This window comes from Geotrypetes seraphini, chromosome 11, assembly GCF_902459505.1.
Source record: "Geotrypetes seraphini chromosome 11, aGeoSer1.1, whole genome shotgun sequence".
Lineage (NCBI taxonomy): Eukaryota > Metazoa > Chordata > Amphibia > Gymnophiona > Dermophiidae > Geotrypetes > Geotrypetes seraphini.
Genome location: NC_047094.1, coordinates 56163230 through 56187961, shown reverse-complemented (window position 1 = coordinate 56187961; position 24732 = coordinate 56163230). Strand labels below are relative to the sequence as shown.

The window sequence follows — 24732 nt, the reverse complement described above, 5'->3', positions numbered from 1 at the left end:
GTCTTTTGTCAGGAGGCCCAAAAGATTTGGGCCTGGGCAATTGCTCACAACTTATTTCTGGAAGCAATATACATTCAAGGAGAAAAGAATTCTCTCACAGACAAACTCAGCAGGTTCCTTTAGTCAAAGGAGTGGACGCTCAATTCTGCAGTTCTCTTCTCTCAGTGGGGGACTCCTCACATAAATTTGTTTGCGTTCCCCCCCCCCTCCCCGCCAACTACAAGCTGCCCCAGTTTTGCTCCAGGCAGTACTCTCCACAACAGCTAGAAGTGAATGCTTTCCTACTGGATTGCATGCACAAGTTTCTCTGTGTTTCCTCCAATCCCTCTCATCCTCAGACACTTGTCAAGCACAGAAGGGAGTCCACCATGATTCTCATAACTCCTCGGTGGCCCAGACAACCTTGGTTTTCCTTTCTATTTCAACTCAGTATCAAGGAACCAATCCCTCTTCAGATTTTTCCGTCTCCTCTGCATCCCAATCGTCAGTCGTTGCACCTGATAGCTTGGTACCTCTCGGCCTGACGTCGGCTGACCTTCATCTTTCTCAGCCTGTCAGACTCATTTTGGAAGCATCAAGAAAACCGTCTACACAGCAGTGTTATCAACACAAATGGAAGCGGTTTTCCACGAAGTGTGCTCTTCATCATCATGATCCTAAATCCACCTCTGTATCTTCAGTATTGAATTACCTTCTACATTTATTCAGTTCAGGTCTCAAGACCACTTCAATTAGAGTTCATCTCGGTGCTATCACACTTTCCATAGACCAGTTGATGTAAAATCTCTCACTGCTCATCCTCTTGTACCCCAATTTATGAAAGGACTTTTCAAAGTCAAACCTTCTCCAGTAGTTTGGGATCTTAATGTGGCTCTTGCTAGACTAATGAAGCCTCCTTTTGAACCAATGTCCTCGGCTCATCTTAAAGATCTCACTTGGAAAGTGGTTTTTCTCATCACTCTTACATCTGCTCAAAGAGTAAGTGAACTTCAGGCACTGGTAGCAGATCCACCATTCACAGTGTTTCAAAGTGGTGCTTCGCACTCTTCCAAAGTTCTTTCCAAAGGTAATCACTGAATTCCATATTAATCAATCCATTGTGCTTCCAGTGTTTTTTCCTAAGCCTCATTCCCATCCTGGAGAAACGGCTCTTCATACTTTGGACTGTAAATGAGCTTTGACCTACTACTTACAGTGTACTCAGCCACATAGGGCATCTCCTCAACTCTTCATCTCCTTCAATCCTAACAAGTTGGGACATCCTGTATCCAAAAGAACTATTTCTGCCTGGTTGACAGCTTGTATTGCCTTCTGTTATTCTCATACTACCAGAATAAACTGACTTCAGTAAAAAATCTGTCTATGGAGGGTGATCAAAGATTTATGTGTAGAAAGCTCAGAGATATGAAACTCTAAAGGGAAGGCAGGGCTGCAATTTGGGAGTCATGTCACAGCCCACAAAGTCCGAGCTATGGCAGCTTCAGTTGCTTTTTTACGTTCCACTCCTATTGATTAAATCTGTTAAGTTGCTACTTAGTCCTCAGTTCATATATCCACATCTCACTACTGTCTGGAATCTTTTTCCAGATGGGATGGTCACTTTGGCCAAGCAGTTTTGCAAAATTATTTTCTTAATGGCCAACTCTCCCTCCATCCCATTGTAGTAAGCTAGGGAGACTCACATGTGAGAATATGCTGTCTGCTTGTTCTGGGATAAAGCACAGTTACTTACCGTAACAGGTTATCCAGGAGGGGCAGCAGGCAGATATTCTCACAACCCTCCCATCTCCCCTGGTTGGTTTCTTAGCTTGCTTACAGAACTGAGATACCGCGAGCCTGCGTCGGGCAGGAAGGCACTCACGCATGCGCGGTGCGGGCAGTTTCAAACTTTAAGTTCTTAAAGTGGTGATGCACTTTTAAAGCTGTCCGTGGTTGACGTCACCCACATGTGAGAGTATCTGCCTGCTGTTCCTGGATAACACCTGTTACGGTAAGTAACTGTGCTTTCTGGGAATGTACCAGGCAGGATCACTCTGCCGTATAAAGCTATAAGGCAGACTACAGTTTTAACTTGGCAGTAATTTTCATGTTCGTTTATAGTTGTTCAGGTAGTGTTGAAGCACTAATTTCACAGTAGAGCTATAGCTCTATTGCAAGGCTTTCTACATTGGCCCCTTGGTTAAGACCTGTACACTTGGGAGGGGAGGAAGTGATATGGAATATTGAGGAGAATAACTAGGGCTTCACTTTCCTACTTCCTATGAAAGACGGGCTCAACAGATTTACTGTGCTATGCATTTTCTCCTCAGCGCTCCTCCCCAGATGTGAAAGCTGAGCTCTTTGAGCTGCTCTTCCAAATCCTACATCACAACTGGCGCTATTTCTTCAAGTCCAATGTCCTGGCTAGTGTGCAGCGTGGCGTGACAGAGGAACAGATGGAAAATGAGACACAGTTTGTTGCTGTCATGCAGGTGAGATTTTATATATATGAGAGAGAATAGTCATTCTAAATAGCTAGGTTCTTTCACTTTGATAGTAGGTGCCAGTATTATTTTAGAATGATATTCAAGGGAATTTTTTTATCTTCATGGAAATGAAAGGGAACTGTGCCACCTTTCTTTCTAGTCTCTCTTTATTTTAGAGATGAGTCTTGTGAGAAATGGTCTACTCCGATAGCCTTCAAGATAAGCCAGTTTGGCTTTATTTTTTTCTTTTCAGTTTGGCTGTGTGAAATAGGCCTGAGAGCAATACATCAGTATCCTACAGCTGCTAATGATTGTTCTGTTATGTCCTTTTTGAATTCCATACGCTAGGGGTTCAGACCTAACCCGCATCTGGGAGTTCCAGAAATCCACAACTTTTCTGAGCACATGCTCCACCCCCTTAGCCTGAGAGCTAGAAAATATATCCAGTTACAATTTCTGCAAGCAGTCTGTGCAGAAGTCTTTTGCAGTGGCTCGTTTCTATTTCTTATTTTTTCACTTAAAGTTCATTTCTTGGTGACTTCAGTGCCTTGAGACCCCTTCCAGGTGGTCCCCTGTCGGAGGAAAGGACACAATCCCATGGTGCCGGACTGCTGTTTCACAGAGAAGCTCTGGTGGATCTGGAGCCAGCCTGCTACGTGCCACCATTTATAGACTCGAGGTCCCTTCCCCTGGGACTCTGCTTGCCTTGTCACTGGTTTCAAGTGCAGGCTGTATGCATCTGGCGCAAAACCTACCTGTATTTCAAGGCACAGGCTGCCTTTTCTGCCCCCGACTGCGTGGATAAGGATCTGTGGGGGTGGAGGTCATAGTCTGTGTCTGGTCGGCTGGCAGTCCGAAGATCTCAAGTCTAGAGCCATTTGAAGCTGTTTCTGAGGCATAAAATCCTTTTCCTCCACTCTAATGCTGTTTACAACTTCTGACAGTCTGGCACTGCATAACTGTGAGTAAACCTCCATTATCTCCTATGGGAACTTCAGGGGTGGCTTTTAAAACGATTTTAAAGTCGTTTTTCACAATTTTATTTTTTTGCCATTTTTGGTGCAAATTCATAATGCCATCTTGGATTTTGAAATCAATCTTTTATTTCTGCCTCAAAAACCCCTTGATTTGACAGAAAATCTGTTGGGATGGACTCCGCAGCCCCTAATTTGTTGAATGTGGTCATTGATTGCGCTGGATTGGTGTCAGGTCAACGATTGTGTGCCGTAGCATGCTGGAGAAGAGGGTGGGAGCTTCGGACTTCGCCTCCTCTGAGTAATCTTGGGCTGGGGAGCCAGCCTGGGGTCCGTGCCTTCAGAAGAAAAGCTCACCCAGAAGCTGTCCTGGAGTCGGGGGGGAAAATGCCTGCATTCTGAGTCTAGGGACTCTTGGTGCAGAGCATGTACCTCAATTGAGCCCTGCCATGATTGCAGAGTGGACCTTGACACCGGATTTTATTCGGCTCCTCTAAAAGGCGTATTCCTCAGACGCCACTTGTTTGATGCAGCCGGTGGGGGCATCGGGACTTTTTTGGTCTGTTGTGCCTGTGACGAAGCTTCCTGTTCAGGAGCCCTCTCATCTGGCTAAGCCAGACCTTGATTGCAGTAGTTGCCATGCGGCTATTATGATTCTTCTGTCTCCTGCCACTGTCTTTATTTTGTATCCGACTGATGCCTTTACTGAGACTGGTCTCTTCGGCTGCTCTGAGCGTCCGGATTTGGGTGCTGACCCTTCTTTGCAGATTTTTAAACAGGCTTCTCTCCGCCTCTTTACGGATGATGTTTTGAAAGAGCTCCATTTGAATTCTCCACCTTTCATTTCTCAGGCTTCAGTCCTGGACCATTTTCCTATGCCTTTTTTTTTTTTTTCTCCATTCAGTCCACAGCTCCTTGGTTTGGTTTCAGAACAATGTGATACCTCAGAAAGCTCTTTCTGCCCTTCTAAAGCTATGTCTACACTTTATCATCTGGATCCTGATTTTTGGCAGGTTTGAATAGCCTGAAGTCGATTCCGCTGTGGTGCTAGTTATCCAGTGCACAGCCTTCCCTATTGATAAGGATGTGTAGTTTAAGGACTCTCAGGTTCGCAGGGTGGATTTTATGTTACAAAACATTCTTTTCTAGCGGCATCTTCAGGTAGCCAAGTGGCAATGGCCACTTCTTTTATGGTGCGTGCCTGTCATTCTAGCCTCTGCGTCCTCTGTGGAGGTGCATGCCTGTCCTCCACTGATGATGGTTGGTGTGAATTAGGGGCTGGGCACCCTTTATGATCTCATTTGAGTTCTTAGTACATTTTCTACTGGTGCAGTGTCTGCATGCCTGACTCTTTGGATTCGACTTTGGACTGGGGACGCTGCCTCGAGGATCACCTTAAGCCAGACATGGGCAACTCCGGTCCTCGAGGGCCGGAATCCAATTGAGTTTTCAGGATTTCCCCAATGAATATGCATTGAAAGCAGTGCATGCAAATAGATCTCATGCATATTCATTGGGAAAATCCTGAAAACCCAATTGGATTCCAGCCCTCGAGGACCGGAGTTGCCCATGTCTGCCTTAAGCGGACATCTTTTCAAGGCTCAGCTTCTTGTTGGTATAGGTCTGAGCCCTGGGCTTCTCCTACCACCCATGCTGGGATTTCCCTGGCTGTTGGCGATCAGTCAGATTCGGTGCTGTATTTTTCTGGTGACAGTTTTTCGGTGGCCCTTCCCTCAGTTTTGGCGGGAAGCACGTCTAATTTGCCCACGGCCTGTGACCTTCCCTCCTGTCTTGGAAAGGCAGGACAGTTCTTAAATGTGTTTTCTGCTCCTCACATGAATGCTTTGTTGTCCCCTAATTTGATGTTGGTCATGTGCAAAGCTTATTTACAGGCGGCTGGGGGTCCTGCTTTGACATCGGGGTCACAGGGTCCTCTTGGGGGTTTTCCTTTCACGGCCACCCTGTTCAATCTCCTGCCATGGCTGTTCTGTTCAACTCCCTCAGCCATTGTCCAAGCAGTCGCTGGGATCTTGGGATGAGGATTCTTTTATAGCTGATCAGTTTTCTCCAGGTGAGGACTTGGACCTTGGGGAGAACCTTGCAGATTCGTCAGGGGGGCTTGACATTTTGAATGGAAACTTGTTAGAGGCGCCGGTTGGCGAGGATGCGTCTGTTATGCGCATTTTTCACTGGGATGAGTTGCAGGAGCTCGTTCTTCAGGTATCTTCAGTTTTACTCTTTGAAGAGGAAGCTAAGGACCCCCCTTGTGTTGTGGACCATCTCCTGAGAGGGATCCAGTCAGCATCCCACTCTTTCCCTATGCATCAGGATATTCGGGATGTTGTGCATGGTCAGTGGAAAGTTCCAGGGTGCTTTTTTCGCATGGCACAGTCCATGGCAAGACTACCCCATCCCTGATAGCGATAGAGATACTTTTAAGTCTCCTGTGATTGATGTGATGGTCTTGGCTATCGTGCGCAGACATACTATGCCATTTGAAAATGGTTTGGCCCTGAGAGACCCTTAAAAAAATCAATATTTCTGGCAGTCCAGCCTGGAGAATTTCTGACTTCTCTCGACTTCTCTCTTCTCCCATCAACGATTCCATCACGTTGAGATTTGTGAGAGTTTCTAGTTTATTTATGACTTGACTAGTCGTTAAGCCCGTTACATTAACGGGTGCTAGAATTTATGTCTGTCTGTATTTTTCTTTCTGTCTCTTTCCTCCCTCCATTTCCCTGTGTAGCGCTGTCTCTGCTTTCTTCCTCAGTCTGCACTCTCAAGCTGTAACATTACTGCTTAGCTTTTTCTCCCTGCAAGCATCTCTGCTCTAGCCCCCTGTCCTTCTGTGACTGTCTGTGTGTCTCTCTCTACTTGTGCACTGTTTGTTTGTTTTTTTCAATCTCTCTTTAGCTCCTGATCCCCTCTCACTGACCCTTGCCGACTGCATGTAATTCCGGTTAGGTTTCCATGGCAACCCTGCTCGCGGGTCTGTTCGGTAGGGCCGTTTTTTCGGGTCTGCCGGCGCCGGGTGGGGAAGAGTCCTGGCTCCTTTTTTGGTTTGGGCGCGTGCAGAGGGGCTCAACAGCGCACAACCACCTTTCCTTCCCTCCCTCCATCAGGTGCAGTGCAGCTCCACCAATGTTAAAAGCAGCCGCATTGAAATCAGAGGCCTGCCACTGCCGTAGCACGTTCCCCTCTGCCTTGGTCCCGCCCCTTCTCTGACATATGGGACCGCGGCAGAGGGAACGTGTTACGGTGGCGGCAGGACTCCAATTTCAAAGCAGCTGCTTTTAACATAGGCGTAGCTGAACTGTACCTGATGGAGGAAGGGAAGGAACGGTGGGGCAAATTTCGTCAACGGCAGTCCTTGTGCGGTTCGAGAGGGGGGGGGGTGGAGTCGGCGACTTGCAGCTTCGCGTGCCTCCCACCGGCTCCGCCGCCGATAGTCTCCACCTGCATTGCCCCTGGCGCAGCACTCACCGGCCCGTCGGGCGGGGAACGGAGGAACAGGTTCAGGGCTGCCAGGGGGGGAGGAGTGAGTCCGGCTGAGACTGGCAGGAAGAGGAAGGCGGAGCAGGTGAGCCGGCACCGAAAAAAACTTTAAAGAGCCAGCCAGACCGTGAGTGCGAGCTGTTGTAAGTTTGCATGTGCACTCTTGCCGGCCACGGACATACGGATCACGGAAGCACGCGGATTAGAGTGCGCATGCGCCGCCTACGGTTTTATTATATAGATATACCAACCATCACATGTATCTGGACGGTTTACAATATTAAAAATTAGAAAAATCTAATAAAATTTAAGATTTAGTTAAAATAAAATAAAAGGGGGGTAAAACTAGGACTAAGACAGATTAAGACTTATTAGAAACGAAAGGTGTTAGGGGATAGGGAAGTTTTAATTACAATATGTAAATAAAAATAAAAAGGAGGGGTAAGGGGATAGGAAGTAACAAGAGGGAGACAGGGATGTTGCTTCTTAAAAGCTTGTTTTTTCCGCCCCCTTATTGATGGGCATCTTTAAAAAGAAATGTTTTAAGATTTGTTTTAAATTTATTTAGGGAATTTTCAATGCAGAGATAAAGTGGCATTGCCTTCCAGAGCGAGGGTGCGACTATCAATTTTGTGTGCTTCCCTTTAGTTTGGCCACAGCACCTTGGACCTTCACCAAAATTATGGTGGTGGTGGCAGTGGCCTTGCGTAAGAAGGGCATTCACCCTTATCTAGATGACTGGTTGATTCGCACAAAGTCATTTCAGGAGAGTTTCCTGGGTTACATCTCAGGTTGTGAAGTTCCTGCGTTCCCTGAGCTGGGTGATCAACCTGTCCAAAAAGCCGGATGACTCCCTCTCAACATTTGGAGTATCTCGGTGTTCTGTTCAACACCAGTTTGGGGAGAGTTTTCCTTTCAGAAGCCAAAGTGTACAACATGCAGTCACAGATTTGCTCCCTGATGGCTTGTCGCTGCCCTTGGACCAGGACTTTCTTAGAGTCAATGGTGGCCTCCCTGGAAGTGGTCAGGTGGACTCGAGCTCTTCAGTATACATTTCTTTGGCAGTGGTCTCACGATCTGAACTTAATCTTTCACATTCTTGGTGAAGATTGAAAACAACAATATCATGGTATTATGTTGCAAGATTGCATTATATATCTGTTCATATTAGGTTGCTGACTGCAGTGGTTAATAATGAAGTTGAACTTGCACAAAGTGCCAGATAAAACGCTATACATCTTTTTGGGCCATGCAGGTCTTTATCTGCCAGAATTACTATGTTACTTTCTAAAAGTTTAAAGAATAACAGTTAATTTTTGTTTCTCTGTCTACTTACCGTATATGCTCAACTATAAACCTATCCAATTACAAACTGAGATAAGTTCCCCCCCCCAAAAGGGGGGAAACTGTTAACTCAAATATAAACTGGGGGATTTTATATTCATGTATCCCCCCACAACAAGGCTGCTGTGTTCTGTCCCTATTCTCACACAATGTTAAACATCTCCCCTCTCTCTGACCATAAGAACATAAGCATTGCCTCTGCTGGGTCAGACCTGAGGTCCATTGTACCCAGCAGTCCACTCACGCGGCGGCCCAACAGGTCCAGGACCTGTGCAGTAATCCTCTATCTATACCCCTCTATCCCCTTTTCCAGCAGGAAATTGTCCAATCCTTTCTTGAACCCCAGTACCGTCCTCTGCCCTATTACGATCTCTGGAAGTGCATTCCAGGTGTCCACCTTGGGTAAAGAAGAACTTCCTAGTATTCGTTTTGAATCTGTCCCCTTTCAACTTTTCTGAATGCCCTCTTGTTCTTTTATTATTCGAAAGTTTGAAGAATCTGTCCCTCTCTACTCTCTCTATGTCCTTCATGATCTTGTAAGTCTCTATCATATCCCCTCTAAGTCTCCTCTTCTCCAGGGAAAAGAGACCCAGTTTCTCCAATCTCTCAGCGTATGAAAGGTTTTCCATCCCCTTTATCAGACCAGACTAACAACTCTCCCTCTCTCTTCTCTTCTCTTCTTCCTTCCCTGGGGTTGCCCTGACGCTGGCACCACCATAGCAGCCAACATTTCCTGCACCCCCACCTCCTCGATCATCTGATAAATCAGTTCTTCACTTACTGGCATTTGCTTCTCTGGCAGATGCTGAGAAAGTTATTCACTAACTAAAGTTATGGATCAGAGCGGGGCCTTGAGAAACTGTGCATGCTCAAAGGCTTGCCAGATCTCACCCTCTCTGAAGGCTTGGTAGAATAACAGGAAGAGTGTATTGGAAGTAAGGCACAGAACTGCAGAGTGTAAATGAAATAAATTAGGCTGTAAAACTGCTGTGAGAAACACAGGGGTTGGGAGGTCATGTTGGGAGAAATGGAGTACTGAAAGACAATTAAGACTATGGCATTGTCATATGACCACAATTTTATTTGGCATGTCTATGAGAACTAAATGTCAAATATCTGCTAATAATAACAAGCTTTTGATGATATTGACAGGAGTTGCCATCCAACAAATAACATAATTGGAAGGATTGTAAAAGGCTGAATTATTGTTTCTGGTGGAATTCAGTTTGTCACGTGTATAAAATGGAAAGAGCGTTGGCAGTTCAAAAAGGTTATTATAATAAATTTAAGGATGTGTGGGGACCATTATTAAATTATTATAATGAATAATTTACACTTTTCCCAATTTTAATACACATGTGGATTTGGGGTGGGGGGGATTCTTGGTTTTCCAATATTAATATATAAATGAATGACATAAGATATTATTTTCATGTGGTATATTTTAATTGTATATGAATTTGGGAGGGGGGGTGGGGTTAAATATTCTTGTTGTAGGCTATTGTAGATTTTCAAGTGATGTTGTACTATAATTGTTTGATATTTACTGTACACTTGATGTAAATTATAAAATGAATAAAGAAATAATAAAAAAAAAGACTAGAGAGGATTTAAGCAGGATTCATGTCTGGCCTGTCCTTGTTACTAGTATGTAAAATTAAAGTAGTATTTACATGTGTGGTTTGATTTTGAATGGTTGACTAGCTTTGTTCTTCTATATAGTGTTTTTTAGTGAAGGAAAGGGAGTATACCTGGCAAATTTTGGTCCCTCCAGCAGTCTTTCATTAAAGTATCACTGAAGATATTGTGGTGTTCACTCTAGGCATTTAGAAAGGGCTATGAAAATGTACAGGTTTTTTTAATTTAAAATTTATGCAAATGTCATATTGTACTACCTATAGAATTTAAGATTTGTTTCCCTTTTTGGGGGGGGCAGAATAACCTTAGTAACTATTGTAGAAAATCTTAAATTCATAAAACAGAGCCCTGTAATAGGATGTTTTTAATAGTTTGAGAATATACCTATGATCTGTTCGATATGACAGATTTTCTGTTTTGTTTGCACCTAGATGTTGTGGATTATGTCAGGAGGTTATGTCATATGTGATATTTTTACAAACAGAATAAAAAATTATAACAATGATTAATTATCATTTCTATTATTGTGATCTCTTTGTTCAAGTATGCACTAGTAAAATATGTAAATTAAATTGAACTACACACTGGGGACATTAAACTTTAGTATTAATTCTCTGAAGAGAGCTCTCTGTAACATCAAGCTAGAGTCATTAGTTTAGTATGGACTCAGAGCTGAGGTCAAAGGTCCAGAGTCAGTATAAGGGTATTATGGGTACTTAGAGCAGTGTTTCTCAACTCGGTCCTGGAGTACCCCTTTGCCAATCAGGTTTTCAGGATATCCACAATGAATATGCATGAAAGAAATTTGCATATAACGGAGGCAGTGTATACAAATCAAGTTTATGCATATTCATTGTGGATAACCTGAAAACCAAGTTGAGAAACACTGGCTTAGAGTACCTTCTTCCCTGCATCCCCCAAACCCGCGTCATCAGTGACATGGCAGAGGGAAGGCCCCAGCAGGGCAGACCAGGAGAAGCCTATTCACGCTGTGTCTGCCAAGCCTGTCACTGCCACTGCTGCTGTTACTTTAGGAGGCCCGGACGTATGTCAGGACTCACAAAATCAATAAGTCTGATTTGTTTTAGAAAGTGAATCTATTTGAATCAGCAAATCAAGCAGCATTAGCAGACAGAAAAGAACAATCAATTTGGCCAAACTTTCTCTCTCTTTCTCTTTCTTTTTCTCTCTTTCTCTTTCTCTCCGAGGGTAATCAAGGAACTGAAAGGGGCTATAGCTGAACTGCTTCAACTGATAGCCAATCTGTCGATCAAATCGGGAAGGATTCCAGAAGACTGGAAAGTGGCGAATGTTACGCCGATCTTCAAGAAAGGTTCGAGGGGAGATCCAGGAAACTACAGATCAGTGAGTCTGACCGGGAAAGATGGTAGAGGCGCTGATAAAGGACCGCATCATTGATCACCTTGACAGACACGATCCGATAGGGCCAGTCAGCACAGCTTCAGCAAGGGAAGATCTTGCTTGACAAACTTCTTCAAGGGAGTAAACAAGCAGATAGACAAGGGCGAGGTGGTCGACATTGTATATCTGGCTTTTCAGAAGGCATTGGATAAGGTCCCACATGAACGACTACTTTGAAAAATTGCGAGCCATGGAATCGAGGGTGAAATACTCATATGGATTAAAAACTGTTTGGCGGATAGGAAACAGAGTGGAGGTAAATGGACAATACTTGGACTGGAAAAGCGTCACGAGTGGACTTCCACAGGGTTCGGTGCTTGGGCCCGAGCTTTTCAACATATTTATAAACGACCTGGAAATTGGTACAATGAGCGAGGTGATTAAATTTGCGGACGGTATGAAGCTATTCAGAGAAGTGAAGACGTGGGAGGATTGCGAAGACCTGCAATGTGACATAAACATGCTCGAGAAATGGGCCGCGACTTAGCAAATGAGGTTTAACGTGGATAAGAGTAAGGTGATGCATGTCGGTAACAAAAATCTTATACACGAATAAAGAATGTCTGTTGCAGTACTCAGGGAGACCCCCCAGGAAAGAGACTTGGGAGAACTGGTCGACAAGTCAATGAAGCCATCCGCGCAATGCGCAGGGGCTGTAAAAAAGGGCAAACAGAATGCTAGGAATGATTAAGAAGGGGATCACGAACAGATCAGAGAAGATTATCATGCCACTGTACCAGGCCATGGTACACCCCCCCCCCCCCCCCGAAATACTGCATCTAGCACTGGTCGCCGTACATGAAGAAGGTCACGGTACTACTCGAAAGGGTCCAGAGAAGAGTGACTAAAATGGTTAAGGGGCTGGAGGAGTTGCCGTACAGTGAGAGGTTAGAGAAACTAGGCCTCCCTTGGAAAGAGGAGACTGAGAGGGGACATGATCGAAACATTCAAGATAATGAAGGGAATAGACTTAGTTTCTGCTAAACCGGAACGTAAGCAGGTAAGGCTAGTCTCAGTTAGGGCAATGGTCTTTGACCTAAGGGCCGACGCGGGAGCAAGCTGCTGGGCACATTGGACCACTGGTCTGACCCAGCAGCGGCAGTTCTTATGTTCTCCATCTTTCTCTCTTTCTTTCTTTATCTTTCTTTCCAACCCCCTTCCTGCAGGTGCCCCTCTCTTTCCTCCCAACCTCATCTCCTGTTGTTTCTGTTTGTTCCATCCAGCACTACCCTAATCTATAGAACTCTCTCCATTCCATAATGCTTCTCCAGCTCACCCTCCCTCCCTCCATGCTGTTTCTCCAGCCCCCTCCCTTCATTCATGCTGTTTCTCCAACCCCCTTTGACTCCCCCACCTATCTCTTCCTTGGACCGCTGTAATTAATCTTCAGGCAGCCGGCAGCAGTAATGAGATAAGCCTGCTACCACTGACCTGCCTTGGAAGCCACGTAAACTAAACTAAACCTTAAGTTTGTATACCGCATCATCTCCATATCACATATCCATATCCGCATCACCTCTCTGCAAGTCCCACATATGCGGAAACAGGAAGTCGCTGCAAAGAGGCAGCTTCCAGAACAGGCTGGCAGCAGCAGGCTTACCTCACTGCTGCCAGCTGCTTGAAGATTAATTACAGCGGCCGGGCCAGAGTGGAGGTAGGTGAGGGAATCAGGAGAGCTGACTAAACCCGGACAGACTCCTCCATTTTTGAAAAACTGCCCAGGCATCTGGACAGTCCTCAAAAAAAAAGAGGGCATGTCTGGGTTTTCCTGGACATCTGGTAACCCTACCCTAATGGACTCTTCACTTAGTCTCTCTCTCTTTCGTATGTACTTCCATCCGAGTCTGCACCTAATCTCTCTTTTTCTGTCACTCACTTTGCTATCTGCTGCTGTTTATTGCTGTTTCTATCACTCTACAAAGAAATAGAGCAATAGCAAAATGTTCATTTCTAGCAGACTAGTTAAATCTTGTAACAGGTGCCTGATAACAGTTAAAGGAAAGCTCTTTTTTTTTTTTTTTTACAGTAGTGTGTTCTTAGCAATATGTGCTAATATCCCTGAAATGGAAATTCATGCTATCTTTGCAACATAGACCGCATAAAGCCTCTGTTGTGAGAAAGGAAAATTAATTTAAATACTGCATGTTTAATATTTTATTTATCTCCACATTTCTCCTCCAAGTACCACCCCCCCAAAAAAAAACCTTCATATATGTTCCTCCCCCCTTTCAATTATTTCTGGCTAGTAGGACAAATCAAGTGAGCATCTACTCTTACCTAATTCTTCCAAAACCTTTGCTGGCCTTCCTTGAAGTTACAACTGTGTGAGGTCTTGTAATCTTGCAAGACCCACCAGTCCCACATGGTTTTGATTTTAGACCTAAAGGTTGGGTCAGCCCCACCCAGGGTTTCTTTTTCACCATTGTTAGGACTGGATTAAGGAGGTATGGGGGTGGCGGTGAAATAGCTATCTTTAGGAACAAGATCAGGCAAAGCTAATGAAAGCAAGGCTACCTTCACAGACCAAGCAACTGTTAACCAGCAGCGTTACTCCAGCAAATCTTTCCCATTGAACAGTCTTTCTACTTGGTGCTGCTCATGGACAGATGTTCTTGGTTTCTTGCAGGCATTTGGACAGTCCTTCTTGCAGCCTGATATCCATCTCTTCAGACAGAATCTGTTCTACTTGGAAACTCTTAACACCAAGCAGAAGTTGTACCATAAAGTGAGTAGTAGTCATGTCGGGGGAGCACATGAGCTACAACAAATACCAAAGAGATTCTTAGTCCAGAGGACATACAAGGCTTACTGTAAACCTTTAGATATCAGGGTAAGAAAAGGCACAGGAGTTTTAGTTAATTCTAGCCCCCCCCCCCCCCCCACCCCTTTGTACATTGTACAGAATGAGTGCAGCCCGGCTTTACTTTTACTGTCCCAAGGTTAAGGCATTTCAGATGATCACATGGTCTTATTGATCAGTAGAAAATGTGCAAGCTTCTGTTACGCTAGCAGTGCTCTAGCTGATGCCATCAAATAGCTGCAGCCTTGTATGTTTCTTGATACTGCCATTTGCTGCTGGTGTCTTCTCCCGTCATGTCCTAGGTCATTTGAACACAACTTCAGGGTATTTATGGGGTGTAGGGAACAGCACTAATTATACACTTTCCCTTTTGATCATCACTCAAGCTTCTTTTTGGTGAGTTTGGAACTAAAAGATGTTAACTTTGTTACCTTTCATGTCTACTCCAACCTCCTTAATTTATCTACTGCACATACGCTTTCACTTGTGCTATCCTTCACAGTGCACTATCTGTGCTCTGAAATGGATAAGCCACCCTTTATTCTGTCTATTTTACAAAATCACTGCACATAGCTGTTCAGCACTGTGTAAATAGCTAGTCACAGGTTCAAGTTACTGCACAGGCAAAATAACTAGTTAACAGCATAGTAGCTGCCTGTTTCTTTTTGTGGGGGAAGTCTTTCACTTTTTTTAGTGTATAGAAATATTATTTTTCCAGTGCAATAGGCGAAACATTCTAGACAATAGGGTTATTTCCCCATACTTGCATTCTGCAGAAGATATCCACTCCGGATTTTTCATTCTGCCTCCAGTATACTTCACAGATCAGTTTAATGCCCTCTGCAGTCTTCTCCTTCTGCTCACATGACTGCAGCTGTGTGTGTTCTGCTCTCATTTTATTGTTTTAAATTTGAAATAGTTTCATCTCTGTTGCGGGTATATTCATGTTTCAGTCAGATTGGAGCTCTGCCTGATTGAGAATTCCCAGATTTCAGTCTGTAGCTGTTAGCCAGTCTGCATAGTTTTCATTGGTTCTCAAGGCCGTCCCTGAAGTAGTCTCACCTTCTGTTAAGTGGGGTCGAGCGCAGACTGTTAGGCAAGCTTAGGGGGCTCAGCGGTGTCCCACAGCATACTTGCTGCATTTTCGCATCTCTGCCCGTCCTGGTGCACATCCGGTGGTCTGCAGGAGTGGAGGCATAGTCAGACAGTGGCACAGCCATGTTGGATTTTAGTGATCTTTATTTTTTCTTTTTCTTCCTGGAAAACTGCTGGGATGGAGTTCTCAGGATCTCCTCATGTGAATTCATGCCAGGCTTGTGCAGATTTAGTGCTTTTGGAACATCCTTGCACCACATGCTGTGTAGCGCTGCAGGAAGGGGCTGGAGCAACCAGCTCAGCTGCCTCTTCACAGAAGCAGGTGATTGAACACTTGGCTAGCCCGGTGTGGCAGCCTACATTGCTTTCGGGGCTCTGCATGGCTGGTTCTTCGGTCTCCACAGCCTAATATGCGCAAGTGTAAATCTTCTAAGGGTGACTCTATGCCCCAGGGACCAGATACTTTCTTTGACGTTATGAAGTTTTTGTGGTCAGAGTTTCAAAGCAGATGTTCTGCTGCTGGGCAGTCTCCGTCCCCCTCTAAGGCATTTTTGGATGATGTGACATCCCTTGGGGGATGTCCTCATCCATCCCTTGGGGATGCCCACTCCAGCTGTTGTTCCTCCAGCGCAGGTTCTAGGGGAGCTGGACACTGATCCTGTCCTTTCTGATCCATTGTTTGACAGTGCAGCCCTTCCTGGATCAGGGGATCTGGACTTGGGTGTTGGATCCGTGGATCTCTTGGAGGCTCTGAATCCTGGTGATGATCCTGCTGTCCTGCGATTTTTTTAAGTTTGCGGCTCTGCCCAATTGCAAGGATTATTGCTGAATCCTTGCAAGAATTGAACTTAGTGGCTCAGCCGACTCCATCCACTTCTTCTTCTCCCTGGCTTTGTACTGTGCGCTCAGAATCTGTGACCTTTCCCTAGCATCCAGACATGAGTTTTATAGTCTCAGAACAGTTTGACTCTCCAGAAGGTCCTTTGAAGAGTGCTAGGGCTATGTCCTGCTTGTATCCGCTAGCACAGGAGTGTCAGCAGCTTTTGGGGCAGCCAAAGGTGTATTCCTTGGTGGCATAAGTAACCAAGCACGCCTCTCTTCCCAGTGGCAGGAGAGTTGTATTGAAAGATTATACAGGACCACCGTGTGGATGTGGTCCTCAGGAAACTTTTTGAAACAGCCAATTGGGCATCAAAGGTGCTATTGCGACATCTTTTGTTGCACGCGCCTGTCTCATAAGAACATAAGAAGCGCCATCTCCGGATCAGACTTCGGTCCATCAAGACCGGCGATCCGCACACGCGGAGGCCCTGCCAGGTATACACCTGGCTTATTTTATAGCCACAATTACTATGTAAGATACAAGCCGAATATCCAAAATTAATAGCCACACTAAATGATACTCATATAATGCTATCAGAAATCCAGTGCTACACCTTCTTCATTTGTGAAAACGGTAAAGACCTCAGTGTTTCCCAGGGTAAAACCTGTGAAACAAACTATGCCAATAATAATATTGACATAGAGAAATACATCCTTGGTCTTGTATTTTACCGTTACACTTAGCTCTTATATTTTCAGCTTTTTAACGTTTTATTAGCTTTTGTACTTTTTACTAACTTTTATAATTTTATAGAGAAGTAAACACTTATCTTGTTGCCTTCTAATAGCTCAAAATCACTGCAGCTACAGTTTTAGCGGTGTCCATATGCCGCTTTTCAACAGTTTCAGATTTGTTAGGCCCTGTTTCGCCCTACGGCTGCATCAGGGGATTTATTTTTTAATATGAGCTACTGCTTCAATGATTTTCGCTGGAGAATAATAGATAAAAAATTCAATGTCCGACAATATGATGCAGATCTACTCTTACTAGAGAGCTGGTCTAAGACATGGCAGCTCAGCTTCAATGCCAAAAAATGCAAAGTTATGCACCTGGGTACCCAGAATCCATGCAGGACTTATACCCTTAATGGCGAGATCCTAACAAGAACAGTTTGCAGAACGAGACTTAGGGGTGATCGTCAGTGAGGACATGAAGGCTGCCAATCAAGTGAGGCAAGCTTCTTCCAAGGCAAGACAAATCATAGGTTGCATACGCAGGGGTTTCGTCAGCCGTAAAGCCTGAAGTCATTATGCCTTTGTATAGATCCATGGTGAGACCGCACCTGGAATACTGTGTGCAATTCTGGAGGCCACATTACCGTAAGGATGTGCTGAGGCTGGAATCGGTCCAGAGAATGGCCACCCGGATGGTCCTCGGACTGAAGGATCTCCCGTACGAAGAACGGTTAGATAAATTACAGCTATACTCGCTCGAGGAGCGCAGGGGAGAGGGGAGACATGATCGAGACGTTCAAGTATCTCACGGGCCCGCATCGAGGGTAGAAGAAGATATCTTCTTTTTCAGGGGTCCCACGGCAACAATAGGACACCCGTGGAAAATCAGAGGCGGGAAACTGCACGGTGACACCAGGAAATTCTTTTTCACCGAAAGGGTGGTGGATCGCTGGAATGGTCTTCCACTTCAGGTGATTGAGGCCAACAGCGTGCCTGATTTTAAGGCCAAATGGGATCGACACGTGGGTTCTATTCACAAAGTAAAGGCAGGGGAGGGTCATTAGGGTGGGCAGACTGGATGGGCCTTGGCCCTTATCTGCCGTCGATTTCTATGTTTCTATGTTAATCTGCAGGACTGTCTAGCGAACTTGCCTTGCCAGGGGAATGAACTCTTTGATGATTCTATTGAAGCTGCTACAAAGCGCCTCTCTGAACATGAGCGCTCTTTTGCTTCCTTGCTTCGCCCAAGCCTAAGACTCCTCCTGCTCACCATATAAGCAACCACCACGTCGTTATCCTCAAAAAACGACACCAGCTTTCTCCAGGCTTCCGCCTAGAAGACCTTCACAGCAACAATGGCAGCAGAAGGCTCAAACTCCTGCTGTGTCTAAATTTGCTCAATCTTTTTGACATTCCCAGTCTGAGCATGCCAACCTCCCTGCATCACAATTCTCTTCTGCCCATAGGAGGTCGTCTATACCACTTTTACAACCGGTGGGAGATGATCACCTCGGATCTCTGGGTTCTCACCATCCTTCGGGAGGGATACTAACTACACTTTCTTCAGGTGCCTCCAGATCACCCTCCAAGAGAGTGTCTTTCAATATTGTTGCAACTTCCCCTTCTTCTTCAGGAAGCTCAGGCTCTTCTTCGCCTTCGAGCTGTCGAGGAAGTTCCCTTAAACCAACAGGACATGGGCTTTTATTCCCGTTATTTTCTCGGCCCAAAGAAGACGTGGGATTTGCGACCCATTCTGGATCTCAGAGTCCTCAACAAATTTCTAGTCAAAGAGAAATTTTGGATACTTTCTTTACCAACTCTGTATTCCCTGATGAATCAGGGAGATTGGCTATGCCCCTGGATCTCAAAGAGGCTTACACTTATATCCCAATTCATCCAGCCTCTCGCAAGTATTTAAGATTTCAGGTGGGGAATCTTCATCTCCAATACAGAGTTCTTCCATTCGGACTCGCCTCATTCCCCAGAGTCTTCATGAAGTGTCTGATGGTGGTGGCTGCAGCCCTCCATATCCAGGGTCTTCAAGTTTTTCCATACCTGGACGATTGGCTCATCAAAGCCCCCTCTCAACAAGGGGTTATTGCAGTGTGTCAACAGACTATTTCGTTCCTCCAAAGTCTGGGGTTCGAATCCCAATTGACCCCCATCTCAATCTCTCCAGTTCATTGGGGGCCACTCTAGACACGGTTCAGCTCAGAGCATTTCTACCTCCATCACATCAGGATATCCTCATTCACCTTTGCCATCAAGTGTCTCATCTCGCATCAATTTCAGCAAGACAAATGATGGTTCTGCTCGGTCACATGGCTTCTACAGTTCACGTGACACCTTTTGCCAGACTTCACCTTCGCATACCTCAATGGACCCAGGCATCTCAAGCTACCGACCTGCTTTCTCAACAAATTACAGTAACTCCTTTGTTGAAGCAGTCTCTCCACTGGTGGATGCTCTCTTCCAATCTTTCCAGAGGTTTGCTGTTCCACATTCTCCCTCATCAGAAGGTTCTCACAACAGACTCTTCAACCTACGCATGGGGAGCCCATCTAGACGGTCTCCGTACCCAAGGTCATTGGTCTCTTGCGGACCGTCTTTGTCACATCAATCTGTTGGAACTCAATGATTTTCAATGCCCTCAAAGCTTTTCAATACCTTCTTCACGACAAGGTAGCCCTTGTCTGGACGGACAACCAAGTCGCCATGTACTATGTCAACAAACAGGGAGGTACGGGATCTCACTCCCTTTGTCAAGAAGCTCTGAAGCTGTGGGATTGGGCAATCCATCACAACATCTTTCTCAGAGCTGTCTACATTCAGGGTCAGCACAACTGTCTGGCGGACAAGTTGAGTCGTCTTCTGCAACCACACGAATGGACACTCAATTCTTCGCCTCTATGTCAAATGTTTGCTCGATGGGGGACTCCTCAAATAGACCTCTTTTCCTCTCCCTTCAACAACAAGCTGCCTCAATTCTGTTCTCAAATATACTCACCCCAGCGTCTTGAGGCAGATGCTTTCCTACTGGATTGGACGGGTCAGTTTCTCTATGCCTTCCCTCCATTCCCTCTGATTCTCAAGACTCTTGTCAAACTCAAGACAGAACAAGCCACCATGATTCTGATAGCTCCTTGGTAGCCCAGACAACCATGGTAATCCCTTCTACTTCAACTCAGCACCAGGGAGCCTCTGCTTCTACCGGTTTTTCCTTCTTTGCTTACTCAGAGTCAGGGTTCCTTGCTACATCCCAACCTGCAGTCTCTACATTTAACAGCTTGGTACCTTTCCACCTAACAGACTCTCTACAATTTTCTCAGCCTGTACAGGATGTTTTGGTAGCTTCCAGAAAGCTGTCCACTAGGCAATGTTATGACCATAAATGGACTAGATTTTCTGCTTGGTGTTCCACTCACCATATGGAGCCAATGTCTACCTCCTTGGCTTCTGATTTGGACTATTTACTTCACTTATCACAATCTGGACTCTAGTCTACATCTAACCGAGTCCATCTCAGTGTGATTGCTGCTTTTCATCAGCCTCTTGATGGGAGACCTCTGTCTGCACACCCTATGGTTTCCCGCTTTATTAAAGGTGTTTTTTAAACGTTTATCCACCACTCAAACCACCTCCAGTGGTCTGGGATCTCAATGTTGTCTTGGCTCAATTGATGAAGCCTCCATTTGAACCAATTGATAAGGCTCATCTCAAGTACCTTACTTGGAAAGTAGTTTTCCTGATTGCCCTCACGTCTGCTCGAAGAGTCAGTGAGTTACAAGCTTTGGCTACGGATCCACCTTTCACAGTTTTCTACCATGACAAAGTAGTCCTCCGTACTTATCCCAAATTCTTGCCTAATGTTGTGTCAGAATTTCACATCAATCAATCTATTATTCTTCCAGTATTTTTTCCAAAGCCTCATTCTCACCCTGGAAAAGTGGCTCTCCATACTTTGGACTGCAAGCGTGCCTTGGCTTTCTACTTGCAATGCACTCAACCTCACAGAACAGCCCCACAACTTTTCATCTCCTTCGATCCAAATAAGTTGGGGCATCCTGTCTCGAAGCGCACCATCTCCAACTGGATGGCTGCTTGCATCTTTTTCTGCTATGCTTAGGCTGGTCTCCCTCTGCAGGATCGAGTCACGGGCCACAGAGTTAGAGTAATGGCGGCGTCTGTAGCTTTCCTCAGATCAACTCCTATTGAGGAAATCTGCAAGGCTGCCACTTGGTCCTCGGTTCATACATTCACCTCTCATTACTGTCTGGATACGTTCTCCAGAAGGGATGGCCATTTTGGCCAATCTGTTTTGCAAAATCTCTTTTCTTAACTTGCCAACTCTCCCTCCATCCCATTATGCTTAGCTTGGAGGTCACCTATCTGTTGAGAATATGCTGCCTGCTTGTCCTGGGATAAAGCACAGTTACTTACCGTAACAGTTGTTATGCAGGGACAGCAGCCAGATATTCTCACAACCCACCCTCCTCCCCTGGTTGGCTTCTTAGCTAGGTATCTGAACTGAGGTACCTCACAGGAGACGCGCGCCCTAACTCGGGTGGGAAGGCACTCGCGCATGTGCAGAGCAGCACTCGGAAGCTCTTATAAAGATCTTCAAGCAAGTCTGCTTTCAAGGCTGTCCGCTGCGGGGCTCCGTCAGTGACGTCACCCACTGTTGAGAATATCTGCCTGCTGTCCCTGGATAACAACTGTTACGGTAAGTAACTGTGCTGTTTAGCCTGTTGTTAAAGGTGCCTGTACTTCACATATGTGGGTGTGTCTCTATGCTTGGGTACTGACTGTAGAGGGCAGTAAACTGATCTGTGAAGTGCACTGGAGGCAAAGTGAAAAATCAGGAGTAGATTCCTTGTGCAGCATGCGAATATGGGGAAATAACCCTATTGTCTAGAACAGGGGTAGGCAATTCCGGTCCTCGAGAGCTGGAGCTAGGTCAGGTTTTCAGGATATCCACAATAAATGTGCATCAGATAGATTTGCATCTCAAGGAGGCAGAGTATGCAAATCCATCTCATACATATTCATTGTGGATATCCTGAAAACCTGACCTGGCTCCGGCTCTCTAGGACCTGGAAAAGAGCTTACCAGGTTAAGTACATAATCTCTTTTTCTGATGTCTTCTACTCACTTCACATTTGTTCCTTCACTAGATGTCCTTTTGCTAAGTGATGGAGAGTATGTTTGTTAAAAATGAAATGTGGGTTAGGCTAATGGCTCAGGGGCTTTTTAGTGTTGAATTCCTAGACCTGGCACTTGTGCCAAGATTCCCTTAGCTGAAGGAATATTCAATGGAGGGTTAGATGGGAGAGAAAGCAGAAGAGGGGTGTCTGCAAATGAAGTCTCCTGACCACATCAGGTGAAAACCTAAAGGACCAGGAAGATGTAAGGACATAAAAGGATTAAGGAGAAAAATGATGTCTCTTTTGAGAGCCCTTTAGTGTAAATAATTTGAAGAGTCAACTTGAAATGTTTTCCTCATAGTGCCTAGCATTAAAGTGTAGAATCTTGCATCCTTAAAAGGGAGAAACAACTCGCACATATTTAGATGTTATTGTTCCTAATAAAGTGGCACAAGAAGCCCGCAGCCAACTTAAGGGATGCTTCATTCCCCACACCCTAGCATTACCAGAAAATGGAAGACCTCTGAAGCATTTACTATGGGAAAGAAAAATAAGCAAACAGCATCCATGTCTCCTAGTGCCATGCCCTATGCTCCTTTGTCTCTAACTTTCTCCAAAATTTGCAAATTTTAACTTATTGTGTAATCAACGCCTAAATGAAATGTATCTTTGACATGGCCTGAGTTTTGAATACAACTTTAACTGCAAAGCAAATCTTGGTCTGTTGTATTAAGCGTTTCTTGTACCTTCACTCATGCAGAAAATCTTCCGGACCACCATGCTGCTGCAGTTTGTGAATGTGCTGCTTCAGGTGCTGATCCACAAATCCCATGACCTGCTGCAAGAGGAAATTGGCATTGCAGTCTATAACATGGCCTCTGTTGACTTTGACAGTTTCTATTCTGCCTTCCTGCCAGAGTTCCTGAGTGGCTGTGATGGCATCGACTCCAACCAGAAGAATGTACTGGGCAGGAATTTCAAGATGGACAGAGTAAGGGAGCATGTAGGGGAGTGGAGCGGTAGTGACTAGGAGGTGACTAGGATGCATGCACAGTGAGGGGTAGGGAACAGATTTCCTGAAGAGAAAGAGATGTATGTTTGATGTGGGAGAAAAGTAGGACAGATAGAACAGAGGTTCTCCAAGAACAAGCAGGCATATTATTATTCTCTCATGTGGGTGATGTCATCCACAGTGCAGATACTAACAGGTGCACTGTCACTTTAAATCTTTAGGCGGTACTCATACTGTGCACATGCCGGTGCCTTCCCGCCCAGCGTCTGCTCACAGGACCATCAGTTCTTCGTTTTCCACAGAACTGAGAAGGTGTATTTTCAGTTTTCAGTGCGTCAAACTTTTGCCCTTCCATACTTATTTTTCCTTATAATTTTTTTTATTGTGTTCCAGTATTTTACCCATCTTTAGATCATTTTTGTCAAATGCCTTCAGCCCTTTTTTCCTCCTGGAAATGTCAACCATTTTTGGCATCCTAGTTACTCAAATTTCCCCAGGCCTTTGAGCCCTTTAACAGCATCTGGGGTTTTTTCCCTTCATGACATAGGGTACCGAAAGGCTTTAAGAAATGTTCTCGATGTAATCAGACATTTCAGGCTCTGACCATATAATTGGTGTGTCCTGGGTCCTGAACATTGCTGTGACTTCTGTTTCTGCATTACAAAAGAGGTCACTGAAAGCCCAAAAACGTTGGTTTCAAAAAAACTTTTCAATGCCACATCAACATTGAGCATAGCAATGAGACTCAGGCCTGAGACCCCAGCCTCCTCTGACTTTGGGCATCAGCATCGGTGCCGAGTGCATCAACTCCACATCCAGGGCATTGAGCTCAACAGATACAGGACTCTACTTCCTCTTTGGTCTATGCTTCATGCATCAAGGGATTCAGTACATAAAACAGCTAAGAAAGCACAAGCATTCTTCCCCTTCTAGGCATGGCACTGTGTCCTTCCAAGCATCAACTTCCCTGACGCATAGTAGGTGTCAACACATGGTGGACTGCTCTCCTTCCATCCAGCTGATATCTCCTTGTAGGCGTACCTCAAAAATCGAGGTCTTCTATGCCCTGACATCCAGCAGAAGCAAACTGCTCCACACCAATGTCTCTTCCAGTACCAGCATGTTCGAACAAGAGTTTTCAGGTTTACTGTAGAGTCACACACCCCTGTTCGATGTCGAGCATCAGGGACCTCATGGACCCACTCAACACATGCATAGTCATTGGTGGAGGAGTTATCTCCTGGATCAGCCCATCAGCCTACACCTCAATGCACACTCCCTGATTCACCTAATAGGGAATACTTTGAGGACTCTGGCTTGGATCTCTCCAGTCATTCAGACAAGAATTTGCCAGAATACTCGGCAGAAGAATCCTGTTGTATACCTTCTGATCCGTCCCTTCCTCCTCAATGATGCAAGTGAGGCAGGCTTTCCCATCAAAATGGAAACAGAGGAGGAATCTTGTTGTGAACTTTTTGAACTCCAAATGAATGCATTGAAGTACCTTTGCATAGGGTAATGGAAGACGCATTAAGAACTGGGAGTAGATTGGAGAAAGTTATAATGCCGCTTTATAGAGCAATGGTCAGACCACACTTGGAATACTGTGTCCAACATTGGTCTCCCAACCTAAAGAAGGATATAAAACTGCTAGAGAGGGTGCAGAGACGAGCAACGAAGCTAATAGAAGGTATGGCGAACTTGGAATATGAGGAACGACTTAAGAGACTGGGAGTGTTCTCCCTTGAGAAGAGGAGACTATGAGGGGATATGATCGAGACTTTCA

General features: G+C 45.2%; 1 protein-coding gene across 1 annotated transcript in view; it reads left to right on the top strand.

Moving 5' to 3' along the window:
- Window positions 1–24732, top strand: part of XPO6 (exportin 6) — a 231999-nt gene that overhangs the window by 200465 nt on the left and 6802 nt on the right. Inside the window, 3 exon segments of the mRNA XM_033963538.1 lie at window positions 2310–2471; window positions 13965–14063; window positions 22695–22925. Coding sequence (XP_033819429.1) covers window positions 2310–2471; window positions 13965–14063; window positions 22695–22925 — 492 coding nt within the window.